General features: G+C 35.5%; 1 protein-coding gene, 1 non-coding gene and 1 pseudogene across 4 annotated transcripts; 1 reads left to right on the plus strand and 2 right to left on the minus strand.

Moving 5' to 3' along the window:
* LOC145618756 (small nucleolar RNA R71) lies at positions 1 to 107 on the plus strand. The gene has a single exon (XR_014108010.1). It is a non-coding gene; the product is annotated as a small nucleolar RNA R71 (small nucleolar RNA).
* A 4,980-nt stretch (positions 108 to 5,087) lies between these two features.
* Positions 5,088 to 12,477, minus strand: LOC145618675 (beta-glucosidase 22-like). 3 transcript variants are annotated; one of them, XM_081673449.1, is made up of 13 exons: positions 12,268 to 12,477; positions 10,232 to 10,295; positions 9,257 to 9,309; positions 9,031 to 9,106; positions 8,833 to 8,904; positions 8,602 to 8,689; positions 8,207 to 8,465; positions 7,783 to 7,898; positions 7,302 to 7,516; positions 7,099 to 7,133; positions 6,904 to 6,997; positions 6,170 to 6,260; positions 5,088 to 5,502 (listed from the first exon to the last, which is right to left on the minus strand). In XM_081673449.1, the coding sequence occupies exons 1-13, from the start codon at positions 12,403 to 12,405 to the stop codon at positions 5,274 to 5,276; spliced, it is 1,530 nt and encodes a 509-aa protein (XP_081529575.1). In that variant the 5' UTR covers positions 12,406 to 12,477; the 3' UTR covers positions 5,088 to 5,273. The 3 variants fall into 3 exon arrangements, with proteins under 3 accessions (XP_081529575.1, XP_081529576.1, XP_081529577.1); XM_081673450.1 differs by lacking the exons at positions 10,232 to 10,295; positions 12,268 to 12,477 and adding an exon at positions 9,609 to 9,680; XM_081673451.1 differs by lacking the exons at positions 10,232 to 10,295; positions 12,268 to 12,477 and adding an exon at positions 9,399 to 9,590.
* A 4,675-nt stretch (positions 12,478 to 17,152) lies between these two features.
* LOC145617518 (phytochrome A-associated F-box protein pseudogene) lies at positions 17,153 to 18,523 on the minus strand (annotated as a pseudogene).
* Between the last annotated feature and the right edge of the window lie 1,293 nt (positions 18,524 to 19,816).

The following is a 19,816-nucleotide window of genomic DNA, read 5'->3' on the forward strand; positions in this document are numbered from 1 at the left end:
AAATTGTGGTGGGGACACTCCCTCTGCAGATCCTTGAATCTTTCCCAAGCTTCATATAATGCTTCATCTGTCTCCTGGGCAAAATTCTGGATGGCACTTCTCAATAAAGTTGTTTTCTCTGCAGGGTAATATTTATTATAAAAATTTAAAGCAAGAGTCTCCCAGTTAGTAATACCAAGTGCAGCTCTATTCAAACCATTAAACCACAATTTAGCTTTTCCACATAAAGAAAAGGGAAAAAGAATCTCCCTGATTTGATCCTGCGTTACCCCATTCTGCCTAATAGTGTTGCAATATTGACAGAAATCTGCAATGTGAAGATTAGTGTAACACCCCGACCCCAAACGAATTAGGGAGGGGCCTATTGTCACGAAATGCGCATCGAGGGCCAACAACTGTCCCCACAGACCAACACAAGTCCTTCCGGCGCATTTTGTCCTCACTCATGCGCACCCCAGGAAAACTTCCCAGGAGGTCACCCATCCCAAGACTACTCCCAGCCAAGCACGCTTAACTATGGAGTATTCTTAGCATATGAGCTTCCTAAAAGGAAGATGCATCTTGTTGATATGAGTAGTATATCAAACTCTTTTAAAGCAATCATGAGGGGTATTACAATTAGGATCTTCACCCTTAGCTCCACTGAACTGCTTTCTTTCTATCATCGTTATGAACTGGGGCTTGATCTCGAACTGGACTCCCTCGAGATCAGGTGTAGGGGAAAGATGTGGAAAATCCGTCAGGGATGGTTGCGAATAATCGCTAAGCTTGCGAGGTGGAGGTGGTGGTGGTGTACCCATCTCTAGTTCTGAATCAGAAGAGTGCTCCGAATCACTAGAAGTAGGTAATGGATTTCTAGGAATATTGTTACTCCCAGAACCTGCCAGGATCTGCCTATTAAAATTCTTCTGTCTATGAAACGAGCGTTCGATCTCAGGATCGAATGGAATGTAACCTGATCTGGAACACCTGGGCATAAACAAAGAACTAAAAAGACAGATATTAGAACTACCTCAAAGAACTAATGTCCTTTGAGGCAAAAGAAAAATAATCTAGACTACAGAAACAATTAGAAATAAAAATAAAACCGTTTCCCCGGCAACGGCGCCAAATTTTGACAGGCTAAAGTCGTATCACCTAATCAAAAATAATTACCTAAGTCCACTAGCTTATGCAGATAGGGAAGTAGGGTCGAATCCACAGGGAAACAAGTCTTTCTACTCCTAATTAATTAATATAGTCTAAATTATTAAAGTGACCAATATTTGTTTGTGATTATAAACTATACTACGAAGATTATGAGTAAGGAGAATAATTAAGGAAGAAATCAAATATTAAAAGACCTAGGGCATAGGTTCACTAATAAACAGTATTCCAGGGCAAAACACAATAATCAATCATCAATGCATTAATTAATCAGATCATAAAGGGCTTTCGCTACGTATTACAATCACAGAATTAATTTACCGGTATTAAATCTCATCTCTCGAATCTCGACCTAACCATTTATAAATTAATCTGCCTATTGAAACTAAGCCTAAACATCAATTCTCATCTCTCGAATCTCGAATCAATATTGCTAAACTCATACAATTAAACCTGGCCAAATCTAATTGCATAGCATTTAAACAATCAATAGGAAATCAATTAAGCATTAATGATCAACAATCATAAAATTACCCCTTCATATTATTTATTAGATCCCCATAAACCCTAGAAGGAAAACTACTCAGACATAATTAAAACTAAGCAAAACATAATAATTAAACAAGACATGAAGAAATTGAATGAATAAAATACTGAGATTGATTAAGAGAGAAATCGTACCAAGACGGCGGAATTACAATGGAGTTTAAGGAACAAGAGAAAATAAAAGTCTAGAGAGAGAAAGTCTAAATAGAGAGAGGGGAAAATAAAAACTAGAATAAGAGAGGTAAGTAGAAGTCCCTAATCTTGCCTAATAATAACACATTAATACTAAGCAAGTATTATTCGCTAAACAAAACTGATCGGAAAGCTCAACTTCCTAAAAGCTACACGCGCCCGGCCGGGCAAGGGGCCACCCGACCGGGCCCGCCTTCTTCATCTCAAACACCTTCTCCGGGCGGGGCCAATGGTCCGGGCCTCTTCTCTTTGGGGCAATCACTTGGACTTCGATTGGGCCTTTATTCTCCGGCCCAATCGGATTTCCTCCTTGGGTCTTCGAACTCGGCCCAAACGCCTCGAATCTTCATAACCGAGCCCTTAATCACCGATTTGCTACCTCCAATCGATCTTGGGCTATCGAACTGGGTCGCGGTCTTCCAACACTTGTAGATGCTCCACGAAAACCCGGGAAAATGCTCCAAGTACGCAAATTCCTACAAAACTCAAGCAACACTACCAAAGCACTGGAAAACACAAATTAGTAATAAAAGTGGCTCGTAGGAGCCAAAAACACTACTAATTACGAACAAGGGACGGGGATAAATATATATATAAAATGAACACATCAATTATTATTATTGATTATTGTATTACAGTATTATTGTGGTTGTTAGTAATAGTATTATTATTATTAGTATTGTCTTTATTATTGATTATTGTTTGTGTTATTAATAATACGGAGTATTGATTTTGTAAAATTGGAATTATGTAATTGATTTTGAAAGTTATGGTTGTGAATTTGTGATCGATGGTTGTTGCTTGCCTCGTTGGTGGCTGGTGAACACTAGAGAAGTAGAGAGGATAGTCAAAATATTTGATTAGTTTTATAACAAGGGTAGAAATGTATTTTTAGGTTTTAAATGCGGGCGTTAGTTGAAGATTTGAGGGCGACGTTTAGCTTTCCACTATTGATTTCATATAAGCCTCCTTTTCATGAGTGCGAGCTGCAGCTTGGGTTCTTGGCAATTAGACAATGTAAACTACCACCACCTCCACCACAATTGTCGTCTTCGTCAACAACAATAATAAGTTAATAATACTGTAATAACAATACTAACTACGGAGTACAAACTAACATAAATTTTGGGCGTCAAATAATACATTCTGGCCAAAACGCCCATTTTTTCGCATACTAGAGTAGGAAACGCCTAAATAATTCGCTTCTTGGACGGTGGTTCGAAATTTTTGGGCGTTTCCACCTAGAGATTTCGAAATAAAAGGGCGTTTCCTACCAAAATTCACTAAAGAAACCCAGAAAATTCATCATTTAGTAACAAATTTCAGCAAACGAATAACCAGGGGAAAAAACATTTTAAGAAAAAATAATAAAAATTAAAGGGAGAAATGGCAGAACTTCAGGATTACATAAATTATAAAAGAAAAAATGGTTGAATATTGGAGAGAATTGACATATCTAGTTCAGATTTGAACAGCAGGATAAGGGTGGTGGTGGTGGGTTGGTGGCGGTGCCCCAAATTATAAGCCAGAATTTAGAGCAATTGATATATATAGATTGTCCTATTACCAAATTACCAATAACTAACTGTCCTAACTACTATTAACTAAGGTTGGGTGATTTGTAAGTAAAGGGAGGTGGTGGTGGTGGTGGTGGTGGTGGTGGTGGTGAAAGTTTATGGAGTTGAGTGAAATGGGTGTTGGTGAAAGTGATTGGAGATGGTAGTAACTAAAAACAATGGTGCTAATACATAAGGGTAAGTTTGTAATTAGATTTATTTTGTGGGCGTTACTTGGAGATTTGAGGGCGGTGTTTACCATTAATTTTTAATAGTTATATCTTCGTAATTTAGCAATTTTGACTGTTTACCATTAATTTTTAATAATTAAATATTATTTTGATTGGAGCTGCCCAAACAACCAACAACAATCCATATAAAAACATGAGGATAATGAGATTCAAACCTTCCACCTCTTATAAGAAAGATGGCTACTTGACCATCCAAGCCAATAATCAGCTATCTTATTAATATGTACAAAAAAATATATAATGCAAACCACAAGTCCACAAGGTTCAATTAGAAAAAAAATTAAATATAAAAAATCAAAGAATAACTCAATTTTAATGACAATTTCAGTTTGGAAAGAGCCTTTAACAAAATTTATTGATTACACATCTACAAAAGTAGCAACCTGGGACAACGCTCGGGCTATTAACTAATGCAAAAAAATATCCCGTTCTTTGAAATGAGATGAATTTCCCTCTTAACTTTCTCTTTCAAAAACAAAAATGCATGAGGCTGAGCAAAACTACTCGAAAAACCGATGAAAACACGTTCCGTTACCGTTCTGAATATTAGAGTACTCGATACGATAACCATAACGTTAGGGTACTCGTTCCGACAATTTGTTATCGTGTATGGTTTTTGGGTGTCATTTAAAATTCTATTTTTCCAATATTTAAATTCTATTTTTCTTCATAATCACTATATAATATCAATGATTAGTAATATTATTAATAATTTGGTCAAGATCATGTGTTATTGTTCTTAATTAGTGTTAAAAATATATCATAATAACTAATTTATTAAGTTTGATTATCAATATTGGATACCTTATTGGATATCCGATAACAGATCCGAAAATCGGGGTACCAAAATTCCGGGTACCCGAATCATTAGTACTAATAGTACGGGTTCCCGTCCCATGCTCAACCTTAATGAACGCTATATAGATGCAATGCATGAGACTACAACGCCTACGGTGCTCATAAGTTATAAGGGAGGGTTTTAGGGATGCTTGTGGGTTTGATGGTTGTCAAAATATGAGATACGAGAGTTTAGAAGTAGCTAAACATCAGCGAATAAACTAACATAATATAGTGAGGAGGATCCTAACCAGACCTCAAACCCTCACCTTTTTTGGTCCAGTATTTACAAGTCAGACACTTGGGAGTAGAGGGGAGGGTAAGGGAATCTGTTATAAGTTTTCCATTGCAAGACCTAAGACTTGAGTCCAACAACGGTCATTGGGGAGCTAATGTGGGGTTTATATAGGTCAATAGGCTCTCCTCTCCTTGAGCTAGCTTTTGGGGATGACTCTCCTATTGTCCTATAACATAATCTCTACCCTCACTTGGTATTTGAACTCCAAAACTCTAAAATTGGGGTAAGAATCTTACCAAGTGAACCAACACTTTATTAGTACATAATGTAGTAATAACCTTATCCTTAGATGCCCTTATAATTTTTTTTATACAACATAATTCTCCTATAACATATTTGAATACAATTTTTGCCTACAAGACATATACATAGCTTTGCTTTTTCATTCATCTGCAAATTTCTAAATCAAAAAATCAACTTCCACAATTATAAGTAACAGGTACGATATTAGTAACTATGGTGCTTAATGGCTTCAGCTTTATCGCCTTCTTCAATCTTCACACTTTCCCCTTTCAAAAATCCAGAGTACCATTTTTGGGACAACTTAGGATATCTGGGCAAACTCGGATCACTGAAGTTAACATAATATAGACCATAGGTGTAATCGTAGCCAAATAATAACTCATACAAGTCCAAGAATGACCACACAAAATACCCTTTTGTATTCGATCCATTTCTGCAAACAAATTGAGGGTTAAAACATTAAATCTGTAGAATTGATTGAAAAAAGAGTGGTACACAGTAAACAAAACTGAAGTACTTCAATACACTTCATAGGTTCTGATTTTATACTACACTTTAGATGTCTCAAATTTGTGTTCAAATGACTAGCACAATGAAAGTAAAATTTGAATTTACTCAAAACATTAACCCCCTAATACATTAACCATTTTTCTTCACTTTTTATTACCAAGTTTGTTCTCTTTCTACTTTAAATTTTAAATTGCTGTGATATTTACAAGGCAACATTCGCAACTACCAATGCAAATTTAGTTAATCCATGTCAATCATCTTGGAATTCAGTCACCCATTATTCTCTCTTCATAGAGCAACCTAAGATACTACTCCATACTCCATAGTATAGACGGATTTTAGTCTCATATCTTGGATACCACACCTAAAAATTTACTAGGAATACCATATAATAATATACTGTAAATGGTCACCTTTGCATATACATTTCATCAACTTTTTGGCCAATCCCTATTAACAGCTTAACCAGACATAAATTGCAAGGGTGAGCTTTTTCTTTACAAGATCTGGTTTACCCTCTATGCATTCATTTTCGAATTTCGATTCAAATAATGGTTACTGAACAGGATACATTAAATAACTGATCTTACCTCACCGCATCAAGCACAGCCCCAATATGACCTTGCAAATACTCTACTCTTGATGGATCATTCAACGACGAATTATACTCTGTCACTTGGCCTGGCATAAAAGTACATTTAATACCAAAGAATTGTTAAAAGTAATTGGATTAACTTGTTCATGTACATCTTCATCGAATAAGAAGAGAAAAAGAACCAAGATTAGACAATGAACCTAGGTGCATATTGCTCATGATGCGAGTGCCTCCCACTCCATGCATACAAAAAAAGAAAATAACTCAACGTTACAATAAACATGAATCTCTTACATACCTATATATGTACTATAGATTTGAACTATATGTTATTTGAGTCTGAATTTTATATAATTATATTTATTTGCTCTATGTTCTGTTTATTATGACAAATTATCTTTATGAATGTAGATTAAACATATATAATGGTGGAGAGAGTGGGGAATAGCTCAAGTGGTTAGAGCTTCCCTCCTGGTTCCAGGAGATCCTGAGATCGATATGATTTCACCTCTGCCCTTGTGGCTCTCTAAATATATTTAATGGTGAGGTGCACGAGTTTAATATTGATGAGATTGTCGTTTTAAAACAGGTACATCCAGATGCATAAATGATAAATCAAACATTGAAATAAGAACGGTGTTACAAAGAGAATGGAGAAATAGTAAAATAGTAACATTGCAGTTTGAATTATAGTTCATGTGGCAAGCAGCAAAAGGGGGAAGAATGTACCATTTTCATGGATGTAAACAGGAGGATTGCCATAAACATTCTTGAAGTGCTCCAACAATCCTTGCAAACCCCATCGAAAGTTAGGATATGTAAGCTGAGGGATCAAATGGAAGTTAAATGTAATTAGATTAGAAAGAAGAGAGAAATGCAAATGTACCAACTTCAATGGCTAACATGTAATTTCTTAGTAATTACCAAGTCAGCAGGAGACTCGCTGCTATTGTTAAAAACTGTAGTAAACACATTTTAAAAAATAGTGAATATTGTGAGTAACAAAACAAAAAAAATTGGCAAACTAAAGGCTTTTATTTGGGGATTAAAGGGAAGACTATTTTTAAGACAAAGTAATACTAGTACGAAGTACACAAAACTAAGATTAAAGTTTAAGCAACACATACACAACCATTTCGCTCCTTTATCAGCCATGTAATCCCTTGGCTCCTGGATAAGCTTTGTGTTTTTGGCAAAACTGATAGTGTAGTAATTCAGTCCTATAAAGTCGATTGATCCCTTAACCATTTCTGATTGAGTTTTGGTAAAACAAGGAAGCCGGGTGCCAGCAATAGTTTTCATTATTCCAGGATAATCTCCATACACAAAGGGATCCATGAACCTGGTGACAGACAAACCATGGCATTATGGCCCGTTAATAGGCTATTGCATCCATTGTTTAAAATGCACATTCAACACACTTGTCCATAGTTCAGGCATGGCCCTTCTAGCAATGGCAAGAGCCAACCCCACTTATGGGATTAAGGCTTTGATTGATTGATTCTTGTCCACAGTTTTATGAAATATAGACAACAATCAGTTAAAAGAACTGTCATTTTTACTTTTTGAAGTCAGACTGTAACTGAAAGGAAAATTATTGGAACTTACCACCCAATTGTAAATATGTATGATCTTTGAGCAGCAAGTATATCTTCTGCTGTACTCCTGAGGGGAAGATAATGGTAGGAAAACAGATTGAACCCTATGAATCCACGTTGCTTTGCCTATGTTAAGATGGATCATCAGCAAAATTTGTAACTAGTCCCAAAATGAGGTAAATTTGTTACCAATTATCAAGGCCTAAAAATGAAAACAATAAAATAAAAAGGACGTTAAGATGATAATCACAACTTTAACTTTCTCCATTCCAAAATAATTTAAACTTGAGGAAATTCATAAGATTTTAAGAGGCCACATGACAAAAATATTATGAAATAGATGAAGTTAGACAAAACTTTACACGCCGTAATGCAAATATTTGTTGAGGCAACTCTTGCAAAATCCATTAGCACATAATAAAAAAAAAAAGTACCTGATACGTTTCCTTGTACAGCCTTGCTGCTGATGCATGAGCCAGCAACATGTGGTGAGCAACAATATATGGTTCTGCTGTCGAATTTCCTTTAGTACAATTTAAAAATCCAAAGGGATAGGAACATCTAGCTGGGGGTGTAATCCCGACATCATAACCACCCAAGGCAAATATATTGGCCTCATTGAAAGTAGTCCAATGTTGAACCCTATCCCCAAATTCTCTGAAGCATACATCAGCATATGCTGTGAAATCTTCTCTGTTTTCACATAGAATGGTAAGTAACTTATTTAAAATCAATCTTTTTCTTCAAACATTAACTAATTTTGTAAACTGGAATAGAAAATTCTGACAAAACTATTTCTTAAATTGAAGCAATGAAATAAGCAACATACATGATCCTTGGACTAAGAAACCCTTCATATTCATCCTCAAGGACCTGTGGTGAATCTGAATGAACCAATGTAACATGCGGTTGTATTCCTGCAAATTTAAACTAAAGAATTTAAATCATATAGGATGCAATGAGCTATAATTACCTAATGGAGGAGTATACATTTTGAAGTGCACATAGCTGTTCCTAAAGCATAAGCAATGAAACATCAGTTGGGAGACAAATATATTACCATGGCTAATAAGTTCATTGAGGAGGTTGTTGTAGTATTCCAAACCTTTGGGGTTAATAGGTCCTCGACCATCTAAGACAAAGAAAGTGTGGTTACATATTTTAAAAAAATTATGGCTCACTAATCTGACTTAATATAAGTCTTGATAAGTCTCAACCAAGAAAGTAGTGTATGAAGATAGATATAAATATATAATACTTGGTATAAGTCTCGCCCAAGAGATGGAGAATCGATAAGCATCCAATCCTGTGTTTACCATAAGTTGAACATCTTCCTGAGGAGTAGACAAGTGAATCTTAATTATGCTGAATAGGTCACAATAATATTAACAAGAGTATGAAAATTGTGGCAGAAAAGGGAAATGGTTATGGCAATAAAAAAATAAAAATAAAAATAAAAAAGATGAACTTCAAGACTTGGTCACCTTGTATCTATGGTACTCATCACATGCTACTTCTCCACCACCACTTATACGCCCTGAAATAAATATTGCATTTGAAATGAAGAATGAATACTGTGACAAAGATATGTAACAGAAAAGAAATTATCTTACTAATTGAAATTACTTTCATATAGATTTGTCCCATCAACAAACTAACAGAATAAGCAGTGTTCAAAAAGTTGTGCCTGCTGCTTGAGCACTCAAAAGGCCTTGGAAGAGCATTTTCAATGAGGCTTACTGATGTGGTGCAGAAATGTGTATGGATTGCGGTATTCATGTCTACAACTTGTTTTACCTTGCTTTTACACACAATAGTTTGTTCTAAGATTTGTACCTCACTTCAATGAGGTAGGGAGCGAGGCTGCCCTTTGAGTCTTTCACTACCAATAGTAGCAGCAGATCGGATCCTATCCCTATCTTTGAACTAGGATACAGATTTGATGCAGATTAATCACATGCAAAAAAAATCAGAATCTTAGTTACATGGATTTGGATCTGGATTCACATGTAAACAAGTTTTACAGAATATACTCATTTGACAAAAGCATCACACAGAAGAAAATCGAATAGAAAATTACAACACTATTAATACACTTCCTCTGTTCTCTTTAGAATTGCAAACTTTACATTTTCTTACGCATGATTCACAAACGACAGTCAAAGATGGGTATGTGAATAGCTGACTGCCAAACTGAAGGTATGACGCAATGGCTGGTGGATGTCCATAATATTGATGCTTGGATTTGCAAACCAGTTAACAACTAATAGTGATTACAAACTTATGCCTAAACTTTCACTCTTAGAACACATACCAAAGGAAGTGGAACAACTATACAAAAGAAGCAAATCAAATCAGGGCATGGTAAGTAATTTAACACATCAAAAAATCAATATCACAAGTTACAATCAAAGTTAGCTTGAGGTAGAAGTGCAGAAGGCACAACAAGAAGAACTTACCAGATTGAGCAAAAGTATCATAGATGCTAGGAGTCCTCCCATCCTCAAATGCTGCTCCTTCCACCTATATACATATTTATCAATGTGCAGAAGTTAATATCATGCTAAATTTCGAAACAATATGAAATGGGCCTAGGCAACCCGAATAAGGAGGAGGAGAGTTTGGTCCACAAACTATGCTTAAGAGCTTCCATACTAAAACCAATGTTGGCAATAGTAAGAGTTACTCCTCTACCTTATAAAGTGGAAACACCTGTCCACCTCTACTCTTTCTCCAATGTGGGACACTCACAAGTGAGATACATTGGGTTCCAACATATCAGGAAAAACTATGTAATTTCATACTTCTTTCTTTTAGCATGGTCAACCTATTCTTCAATACTTCACTATAACTCGTCATTGGGTGGTACACACCTAGCTTCATTAAGAGTTTAGGATGCATAAAATGTAGAAATTCATAATATCAAGAACTTTGCTAATGATGTTTGTTCACATGCTTAGACACTAGACATGACACGAATCTAGCAATGTATAGCAGAATTAACTTATTCTCACATCATATCATATACACATAAAAATGTCTTTCCTTTGCCTTATAAGGTCAAATTTGAGTGTCACAAGTTAAATGAGCTCACATGGTTAATAATGTTAATCTATGAAATTCATGCAAAATTTGCTTGGATGTATAGCCTTCAAACAAGCTTTATTTCCAACATTGTCCAATTCCACAATCAAATGAACGAAAGTTAAGCAATAACTAAAATCGAAATTAAATGGAAAACCTTTCATTGTTTGGACAATTGTACATTTTATTTGTCACTAATCTAATTAATGCAGGTCCAACAGCATTGGGTAGTAAAATTTCGTAATTACCAATATGATATACTTCGTATTAAGGAGGCATTCCTAGCAACTCATGGTGAGGGCAGCCTCCAAAGTGGAAGCACAAATTAAAATCACAATATGACTACCATAATGTTTTAATAATTATATAGTTCATGGTTGACATATTTTTCTCCAATTAATAAATTATACAGAGATTACGTAATCTTTGGTATAAAATAGTAATAGCAACATTTTTATTTATATTTCAAATTTCTAATCCGATTTATGTAATTTTTATTTTTATTTTATAGTTTCTTGAACAATATTAATTTTATATTAGATTAAAATTTTCAAAAATTATATTTGCATCCTATATATATATTAGGACTAATTGTGTCCATTTTATAATGTAAAAAAATAAACCGACCATATTATTTATCATGAAAAATAATATAGTAGTCATATTTCAAAAGGTCACCGTAGCACTAACTATTTTTTCTAACAACATTCCACTCTTTCAATACATTTCTTTCACTTTCCAACCATTTATCCTTGGTTGTGAAAATCTCAAGTGTATCCACTACTGCGTATAATTAAAAACTAATGGAGAAATAAACTCTCTTTCCTTTTCACTGTATTCAAAATGATCACAAACTCTTCTGAAAATTGATAAATATTTTTGGCTAAAATTCAGTAACGATTTTACTTATAAACACTGCAAAATTACGTCAATTTATTTCAAGTTTGCAACTTGTTAAACAATTATCAACAAGACAAAGTAGCATTTTTCATTACAACCTCAAGAGAAACAGAACATTACACGATAAATGCAGTGTAAATAGTACTCCCTCCGTCCCAAAAAGAACAGCTCATTTGGCCAAAACTTTGTCCCAAAAAAAATGACCCATTTGCATTAAAACACTCACCAATTTGCTACAATATTTGTGCAATATTAGCTTCCCATATGAAAATTTGATTTTTCATGATATTTTATTATTTTCTCTCTCTATTTTTTACAAACCCCATGTAAATTTATCTTTCCAATATATTTTTACCTCTTTTTACTTAACTTCCTTAATACCCGCGTAATCAACCCAAATGGGGCGTTCTTTTTGGGATGGAGGGAGTAGCATAATTACTATAAATTAAATTGGTAGATATCAGTGAATATTCATGGAAACAAGAGAGGAAAAATTATGAGGAAAGAGCACCTGATAAGCAGAAGAACTAGCACCAAATATAAAATCTGAAGGAAAATCGTAGCGATTATAGTGTTTGACTCCAATAAACGGAATTTCTTTAATCAAGAAATAGTAGAGAAGGCATGCTATTATCACCCATTTCTGCATTTTCTTCCTCTCTCGTCTCTCTTTAATTGGATAAATTCTTTGGGTTTAGCCATCTTGGACAATTTTATGCTTAATACTACTCGTATCTCTTATTCTCTTTTGTCCTTTTTTGATTTCTAATGTATATCACACACCATTTTCTGGAACTCCCTCTATTTTTAAATACTTGTTTTATTTCTCCATACGCGGTGAATTTGGAAAAAGTAATAAAATAGAGAATTAATGGAGAGAGAATATCAAATTAATAAAATATAATTTATGTTGGGTCCATTAGGTAAAAGAAATGAATTAAATATTGTAAAAGTTTTCCAAATAAGAAAATGAAGCAAGTATTTAAAAAACGGTCGGAAAAGAAAAGAGGAGCAAGTATTTAAAAACAAAAGTACTAATTCCCTAATTGTATTCGTTCTCCTTAAGGGGCGTTTGGCAAGTGGAAATGGGAATGTGGGGATTAGAGAATTGGGAATGGAATTGAAATTTATAGTTCGGGATTCAATAAAATATTAACAACCCCTTGTTTCAGTTGTGAAAAAAAAAAAGAAATGATTGTGAATAAAATTGCAAATTTGCAATAATACCTTGCTAATGATATATCCTTATTAAAATTTTCATTAATGGCAAAATGGACTTTTCCTCTTTATTTCTAATTTCTATCTCTAATACTTGCCCCCCTAGGTAATAAAATCATGGGAATAGAGCAATTTTATTCTCACTCCCAATCCCCCTTACAATTCCCCTTCCAACAAAACAAACAACGCAATATATATTCCTACCTCCTCACGTATTATTAAAAAAAAAAAAATTACATTTTAAAAAAAAAAAAATCCTAACAAAAGGGTGGGCCATTATTAATTTGGATTGTAAACAAAACAAAAAAAATTAATATAAAAAATAATTATTAATTAAAAAGATAGACGGAATTTCAGCAAAATACATTTTTGGAGATTGGCGTACTATTTTGCACATGTAGCGGGTGGTACCACTAATAGCAAATAGTTGAGTTTTTATTATTTTGCACACACCGTTAATATTTGGTATTATTTTAAACCAATTTTAAAGAATTTTAAGCCAATTTTAAAGAATTTATATTCTATTATTTGGCATCCATGAATTCATCAACATAAATTTATTAATAACATATACTTCTTTTTTTTTTTAGGAAAAATTAGAAAAATTAATCCCAACTTTGTCTAATTTATGTAGAATAATCCCAACTTTTGTTAATACTGGAATAATCCGAATTTTGGGGGGTCTTCTTTTTCTTCAATCCCAAACCGGTCAACCAAAGTCAATTACCTATTATATCAGGTCACTTGACACGTGTCAAGTCCTGATTGGTCTAAAAAAAATTTAAAAAATTAAAAAAAAAAACAAAAAATAAGAAAACCACCCAGCAACCCCTTCCCCCACCGAAGCATGCACCTGACCACCACCATAACCTAGCCCGCCGCCCCACCTATCCACCCTAACCTCCACAACCACAGCCCAGGCCGCCGCATCTCCCCCGCCCTTTGAGTCGCCGTTTTCCCCTCTCCCCGAAACCCCACGCAACCGCCTAAATCACCAACCCCAAAAACCATCGTAACCCCAAATTGCAACCACGAAACCCCAAAACACTACTCTCCCACCCCGAAACCCTAGCGTCTAGGGTTTTCGATGGTGGGGGAGGAGTGTTTTGGTAGTTTTCGGAAGTGGGCTGGTGGCTGTGAGGGATATTCGAGAGTGGGGTTGGTGGCTTTCGGGGTTTTCGAATCTGGTGGCTTTTGGTGTTTTCGAATCTGGTGGCTTTTGATAGAGGTGTCGGAGTTTCGGAGAGGGGGGATGGTGGTTTGGCTCGGAGCGGCGACTTTAGGGGTGGGGGAAGGCTGGAGGTCCGGCGTGGGAGGTGGCTGGTGGTTGGGGCTTTGGCTTGTGGTTATGGTTATTTTTTTTTTATTTTGTTTTTAATTTGTTTTTTTTTTTTTTGTTTTTTTATAAATATTTTTAGCCAATTAATTTGTGACACGTGTCACTTTAACAAAAAAAAAATTAACCCATTGAACCGGTTACCAGTATTTGGGATTGAAGAAAAAGAAGACCCCTCAAAGTTGGGATTATTCCAATATTAATGAAAGTTGGGATTATTCTACATAAATAAGACAAAGTTGGGATTATTTTTTCTAATTTTTCCTTTTTTTTAATAAGAATATTTTTTTTGTTTTTTTTTATCAACAATGGTTAACTGTATTTTTTTATTATTATTTTATCAGAATAAGGAGAATAGCATTTCAAGGGGAAAAAAAAAAGAATCGAGCATGATAGATTTTATATTGTACACGCACGCATCGCGTGTGTCTCTTAGCTTGTGAAAACAAAAAATAAAAATAAAAATAGGGGGCTAAACTGCTAAAGTCTGATACGATATCCCACAAAATCAAGAGTGGAGGGTAGTAATGTACATACTTATTTGACAAAAAATGAAAGTGGAGGGTATCAAGTTATTTTTCATTGTAAAAAAAAAAAAAAAAAAAAAAAAAAGGAAATTCTGCATGGTGGCCTCCAGATTTCAATTTTCTACATGAAAGACACACTTTTTTCCAATTCTCTCAAGTGGCAGTGCCCTTTTTTGGGTTTTATGGCTAACCTTTTGATTTTTTAGTTAACCACAATAAATTTTATTTTTAGAAAAATCAAATTCTTCAAAAAAAAAAAAAATCACAGCCCCCAACCTACGACCACCCTCCCCACCACCACCATCCCGGAAGGCGGCAACCTTTACCATTCCGACAACCCAGCCCACCCCCACCTTCGCCGCTACCCAGACAATCTTTTGCCGCGCCGGCGCCAGTGATCTGTCCCCCCTCTCCCCTACCCACTGAACCCACCACCTGAAACCCCCCAAATATCCAACCCGAATAAACCCTCCCCCGCCACGTTAAACCCCAAATACGGACCTTTCCCACCCTCGAAACCTTGGGCGTCGGAGTTTCAAGGGTGGGGGAGGGCCTGATTTGGGGTTTAAAGTGGTGGGAGAGAGTTTTTAAGGGGTTTCGGGTTGGGTAATTTAAGGTTTTGGGTTTGGGATATGGGGTTCAGGTGGTGCCGTGGTGGGTTCAGTGGGCAGGGACGGGGCCGTCGGCGCCAGCGCGGTAAAAGGGGATTCTGGGCGTCGGCGGTGTATGGGGGTTGGGGTTGTGGATGGTGGACGTGGTGGTGGGAGGGTGGTCGTGGGTTTAGGATTTTTTTTTTAAAAAAAAAAATTCCTTTTTTTAATTATTATTTTAAAATATAATTTAATTAATTTTTAAACTAAAAAACCTTAGGTTAACCATTTTAATAATAAGTTAGCCATAAACTAAAAAAAGGACACTATACATAATTTTGCAAAACCATAGTGCCACTTGAGAGAGTTGGAAAAAGCGTGTCTTCTACGTAGAAAAATTGAAGCCTGGAGGACACCATGTAGAATTTCCCAAAAAAAAAACCCTTTGTAGACACCTGATTGTGTCTCCCCAAAAACCAGACCCGATGATGAGTACCTTTACGTCATTGATTATCAAACAAAGTGAAATGTGAAAGAGTCTCATGATTTCTCTATTTTTAATAAAATAGTTCTTTCTGTTTATGAAAATTTTTCTTTTCGTATCTTGTTTATGAAAAACGTCCAATCTAGTTTAGTTTGGTCCATGATATCGGTCCAATAATTCGATAGTGTATATAATTTTTTAAAAAAAATATAAAGATGTGAGTGTGAGGTGGGGATGCAGCGGGTACGAAATGAGGCAGGTACAATGTAAAATTCACCCCACCCCATCACCTATGGTGGGTATGATTTTTATCCCATCCCAGCCCCACCACCCGCCAAATCAAGACCCATTCTCGCCCCATTGAAATTCCTACATGAAACTTTTAAGGGTGTGTTCGGCGTTAGCTTTTGAGTAGCTTTTAGTGGTTTGACCAAGTCAAACCACTATTTAACAAAAAATGTGAGTGTTTGGCAAAGTAGTGGTTATGGTAGCTTTTAGTGGTGGAGGTAGCTTTTATGAAAAGTTAGAAAGATTAGCTTTTGAAATTAGAGATAGCTTTTGAGGTAGCTGTTAAAAATTTAATCTATAGTTTTAAAAATAAAATATTGTTGTAACGGCTAGTCAACCGCTACTTTACCGAACACTCATATCTATATTATTTATCTTCACAACTAACAGGACAGCTAACAGTTACCTACACAGCTAACAACTACCTCCACAGCTACAGCTACCTTCACAGCTATATATTGCCGAACACGCCCTAAATATGCCTTCTTAGATGTCAAATTATTATATTAGCATCCTATGTGTTTCAAAAAAAAACGTAGAAGCTATGCACCAAGATGCATTCTACTTCCTCCGTTTCTTTTTACTTGCAACACAGCCTTGTGGCACATGTTTTGAGGTCGGGTTTATGTAATACAAACGGATAAATTATTCATTATAATTTTTACAAATGATACTTAACCATATTCTAATCTTCGTGTAAAAATTATATTGATAAAATCGCTCGTTTACCGTCACTAATCATCTTCTAAAACTGCGTGCCCTAAAGGTGTGTTGTAAGTAAAAGAAAACGGAGGAAGTATAAATTAGGACATTGATCAAAGTGACTTATGTGAATAGTACAAAGAGTCATAATAAGGTTTTTTTTTTAATATTGAGAGAATACCATCATGTAAGTATGTTACTTCAACCAATTTTGAGGAAAAAAAAAATGTAACTTCAACCAACTATCAAAATGAATAAATCAATACTTATATATTTATGAATTATTAATACAAAATATACTAATGATTAAATAACAAGCAAAAATATTGCAATCAAATTTGTCAAGTTATTACCCTCCAACTCAAGAATAACCCTCTTTCAATTAAAGATGAAATTCCCATATTACCCTTGCCTCGAAACCCACTTCAGCCTAAGTGTACAAGGGCAAATCAGTCCAAGCACCAGAAACATGACCATTCTCACAAACATAAGCTCTAACAACAGGCTCACCATCATCATGAAACCCAAACCCTCTCTTCAAACAAAACGCTGAGTGCAAATCCCATGTCTCTTTACAATTACAAAACGCACAGTTTAGATCAATACTACTCCGATTCCCGTCGTTTATCGTTCGCCAAACTCGAGTTCGCTTGAAGTTCTTAAACACCCCTCGAAACAACATGTAATTCCGCTTGTCCTCAATATGAACACACCCTGGCCATTCACTTATGTACAAACAATCATCTCGAAATCGACTCGCTAACAACTTGCTCCCTTGCTCTCTACTTAGATTCCACACCCCTGAAGCGAGGTGCGACCGTTGCGGCCTCAAGACCTTACGTCTCTTGGCCGCCTCGTTGTTTTCATTAACTGTAACGATAAACTCAGAGTCTAGATTCGCCACCCCTGTTGTTATCTCCATTGGGGTGCTAGACTCGGAGTTGTCATAAATTGTATCAAAGTACAAATCATCGTACAACGACCAACCCCCAAACTTGGGATTATTATTATTACCACCATCGATTTCATTTGAATTGATATCTGTTACAATCTGGGTTTCGTTACCGTCATCATCCTTGACGGTTGACAGCGAAGCAGAGATCATATTGGTTTCTGATTCAGTTTCAGGTTTGGTTTGGATTAGGGTTTCGAGCTGTAGATATTCCTCGGTAGCTCCGATTTCACGGCCGAGGCCGAAATCGGAGTTATCGAGCAAAACCCCGGCATGGAGGAGGCCAGGGCAGCAAACAGCGTTCTTCAACAAAGAAGCCCAACCGTCCGACGACGATCCCGAAAGAAGATCGGAAGAAACAGAAGGAAGAAAACTAAGACATTTTGATCTACAACATACCGTAGATATCAAGGAGTTAAACTTCTTAGAAACGCAAGACAAACGCGCCCAGTGGCGGGGGTCATCCTCAAGTAAAAAGAACATCTTAAGGGTTACGTCGTCGGATAATTTTGAAAAGGTGGTGTCAGTCATTGTAGTGACGGTGGTGGTGGGAATTTTGATGGAGGAGAAAATTAAAGAGAGGAAGAAAAATGGGGTGAGAAGATGAAGATGAAGATGAAGCGGAGAAAATGGAGGTGTTAGTTAAGTTGGGAAATTAGTGGAGGGAAATGCATGAAGAGAAATGTTGGTATCGTGTCAATATTTGGTCCAAATAATCAAAGTTAGTGTGGGGTCATTTAATTTTATCTTTGTTTGGTGTATGTGAGGGTGAGAGTCTGGTGTTTCTGATGGTTTTATTCTGGTTAGTATTAAAGCATGTGTTATTAAAAGAATATATTTATTTAACAAGTTGTAAGTATGAAGAATGAGAATGAGCACATCTGGTTGGACTAAGAAAAGCTGTTGAATTGCTTGGTGTAACTAAGTACACGATCCAATAGTCAATAGGTTGTGTATTATACTACTTGTATTATTATAAGGTAATGCTGCATGCAAGTTCAAGCATGGTGGCATAGAATTACTGATAAAAGTTGTTTACTTTGTCATCTTGAATTGCATTTGGGTATGTTTTCTCTTTCTCAAAATTAAAAAAAAGTTATATTTTTCTCACATTCACTTATTTATGGATACGGCAATCAGATCATTCGAGTTGGGTACGGGTACGGTCAAGGTCAAGTTATTTTAAGTCGGGTCATTTAGATTTTCGAGAATGTTCGAGTTGATTGATAGTCCATAATAGGGTTGGGTCAAGTAATTGATTGAGACTTCGGGTCTTTTTCAGTTGGGTGATTTCAAGTTAAGACTTCTAAACAAGTTCACGTTGGGTCAATACATTAGGTAACACTCGGATTCATTACACTTACACATTACAAGATACGGAGTAAAAGATATTAAATAATTAATGTCAACGATCAATCAATTTAAGTCAATTCAAATCAATTCAAGTTGGAATCAGGTTGGGTCAATTCGTGTACTTCGTATCATGTAACTTTGGGTAAGTCGAGTAAAATCACTTTGAGTATTAGATCAAAAGCGGGTCTACTCTACTTCGGGTAGGGTCAGGTTTCGGGTCATTGTTTTAGGCCCAAATCAAGTCTCTGGTCAAATAATCAATATGGATTAGTTTTCAGGGTCTAACTAATAATATAAGATATACATTAGTAAGTTTATATCAGGGATAATTATATCCATTCATAGAAGGGTTGATAAAGATTAAATAGGATTAGAGTAAGGGTTAATAAATTCTATTAAACTTGTCCAAAAAAAAAAAAAAAAAAAGCTATTAGTTAAGATATGCATGGTAAAATAAGATTTGGATAAGATAATATCGAAGTAATACTTAAGAATTGGATAAGATAATATCGAAATAAGATAAGAAGAAATAAGTTGAAATGAACAATTGTTAGTCTTTAATAAGTGTTCAATTTGAAGTAAAAACATCTAAATTCAGATTAGGGTTTCA

This window comes from Chenopodium album, chromosome 26 (genome assembly GCF_948465745.1).
Source record: "Chenopodium album chromosome 26, dcCheAlbu1.1, whole genome shotgun sequence".
Classification (NCBI taxonomy): Eukaryota; Viridiplantae; Streptophyta; class Magnoliopsida; order Caryophyllales; family Amaranthaceae; genus Chenopodium; species Chenopodium album.

What these genes read in the sequence shown, in the direction of transcription:
- LOC145618675 (XM_081673449.1), bottom strand. Translation starts at nt 12,405, where the DNA reads ATGCAGAAATGGGTGATAATAGCATGCCTTCTCTACTATTTCTTGATT. An exon ending in TTGGGCGAGACTTATACCAA is followed by an intron (nt 8,905 to 9,030) that starts GTATTATATATT and finishes TCTTTGTCTTAG; the next exon opens with ATGGTCGAGGACCTATTAAC. An exon ending in TGTTTACATCCATGAAAATG is followed by an intron (nt 6,261 to 6,903) that starts GTACATTCTTCC and finishes CTTTTATGCCAG; the next exon opens with GCCAAGTGACAGAGTATAAT.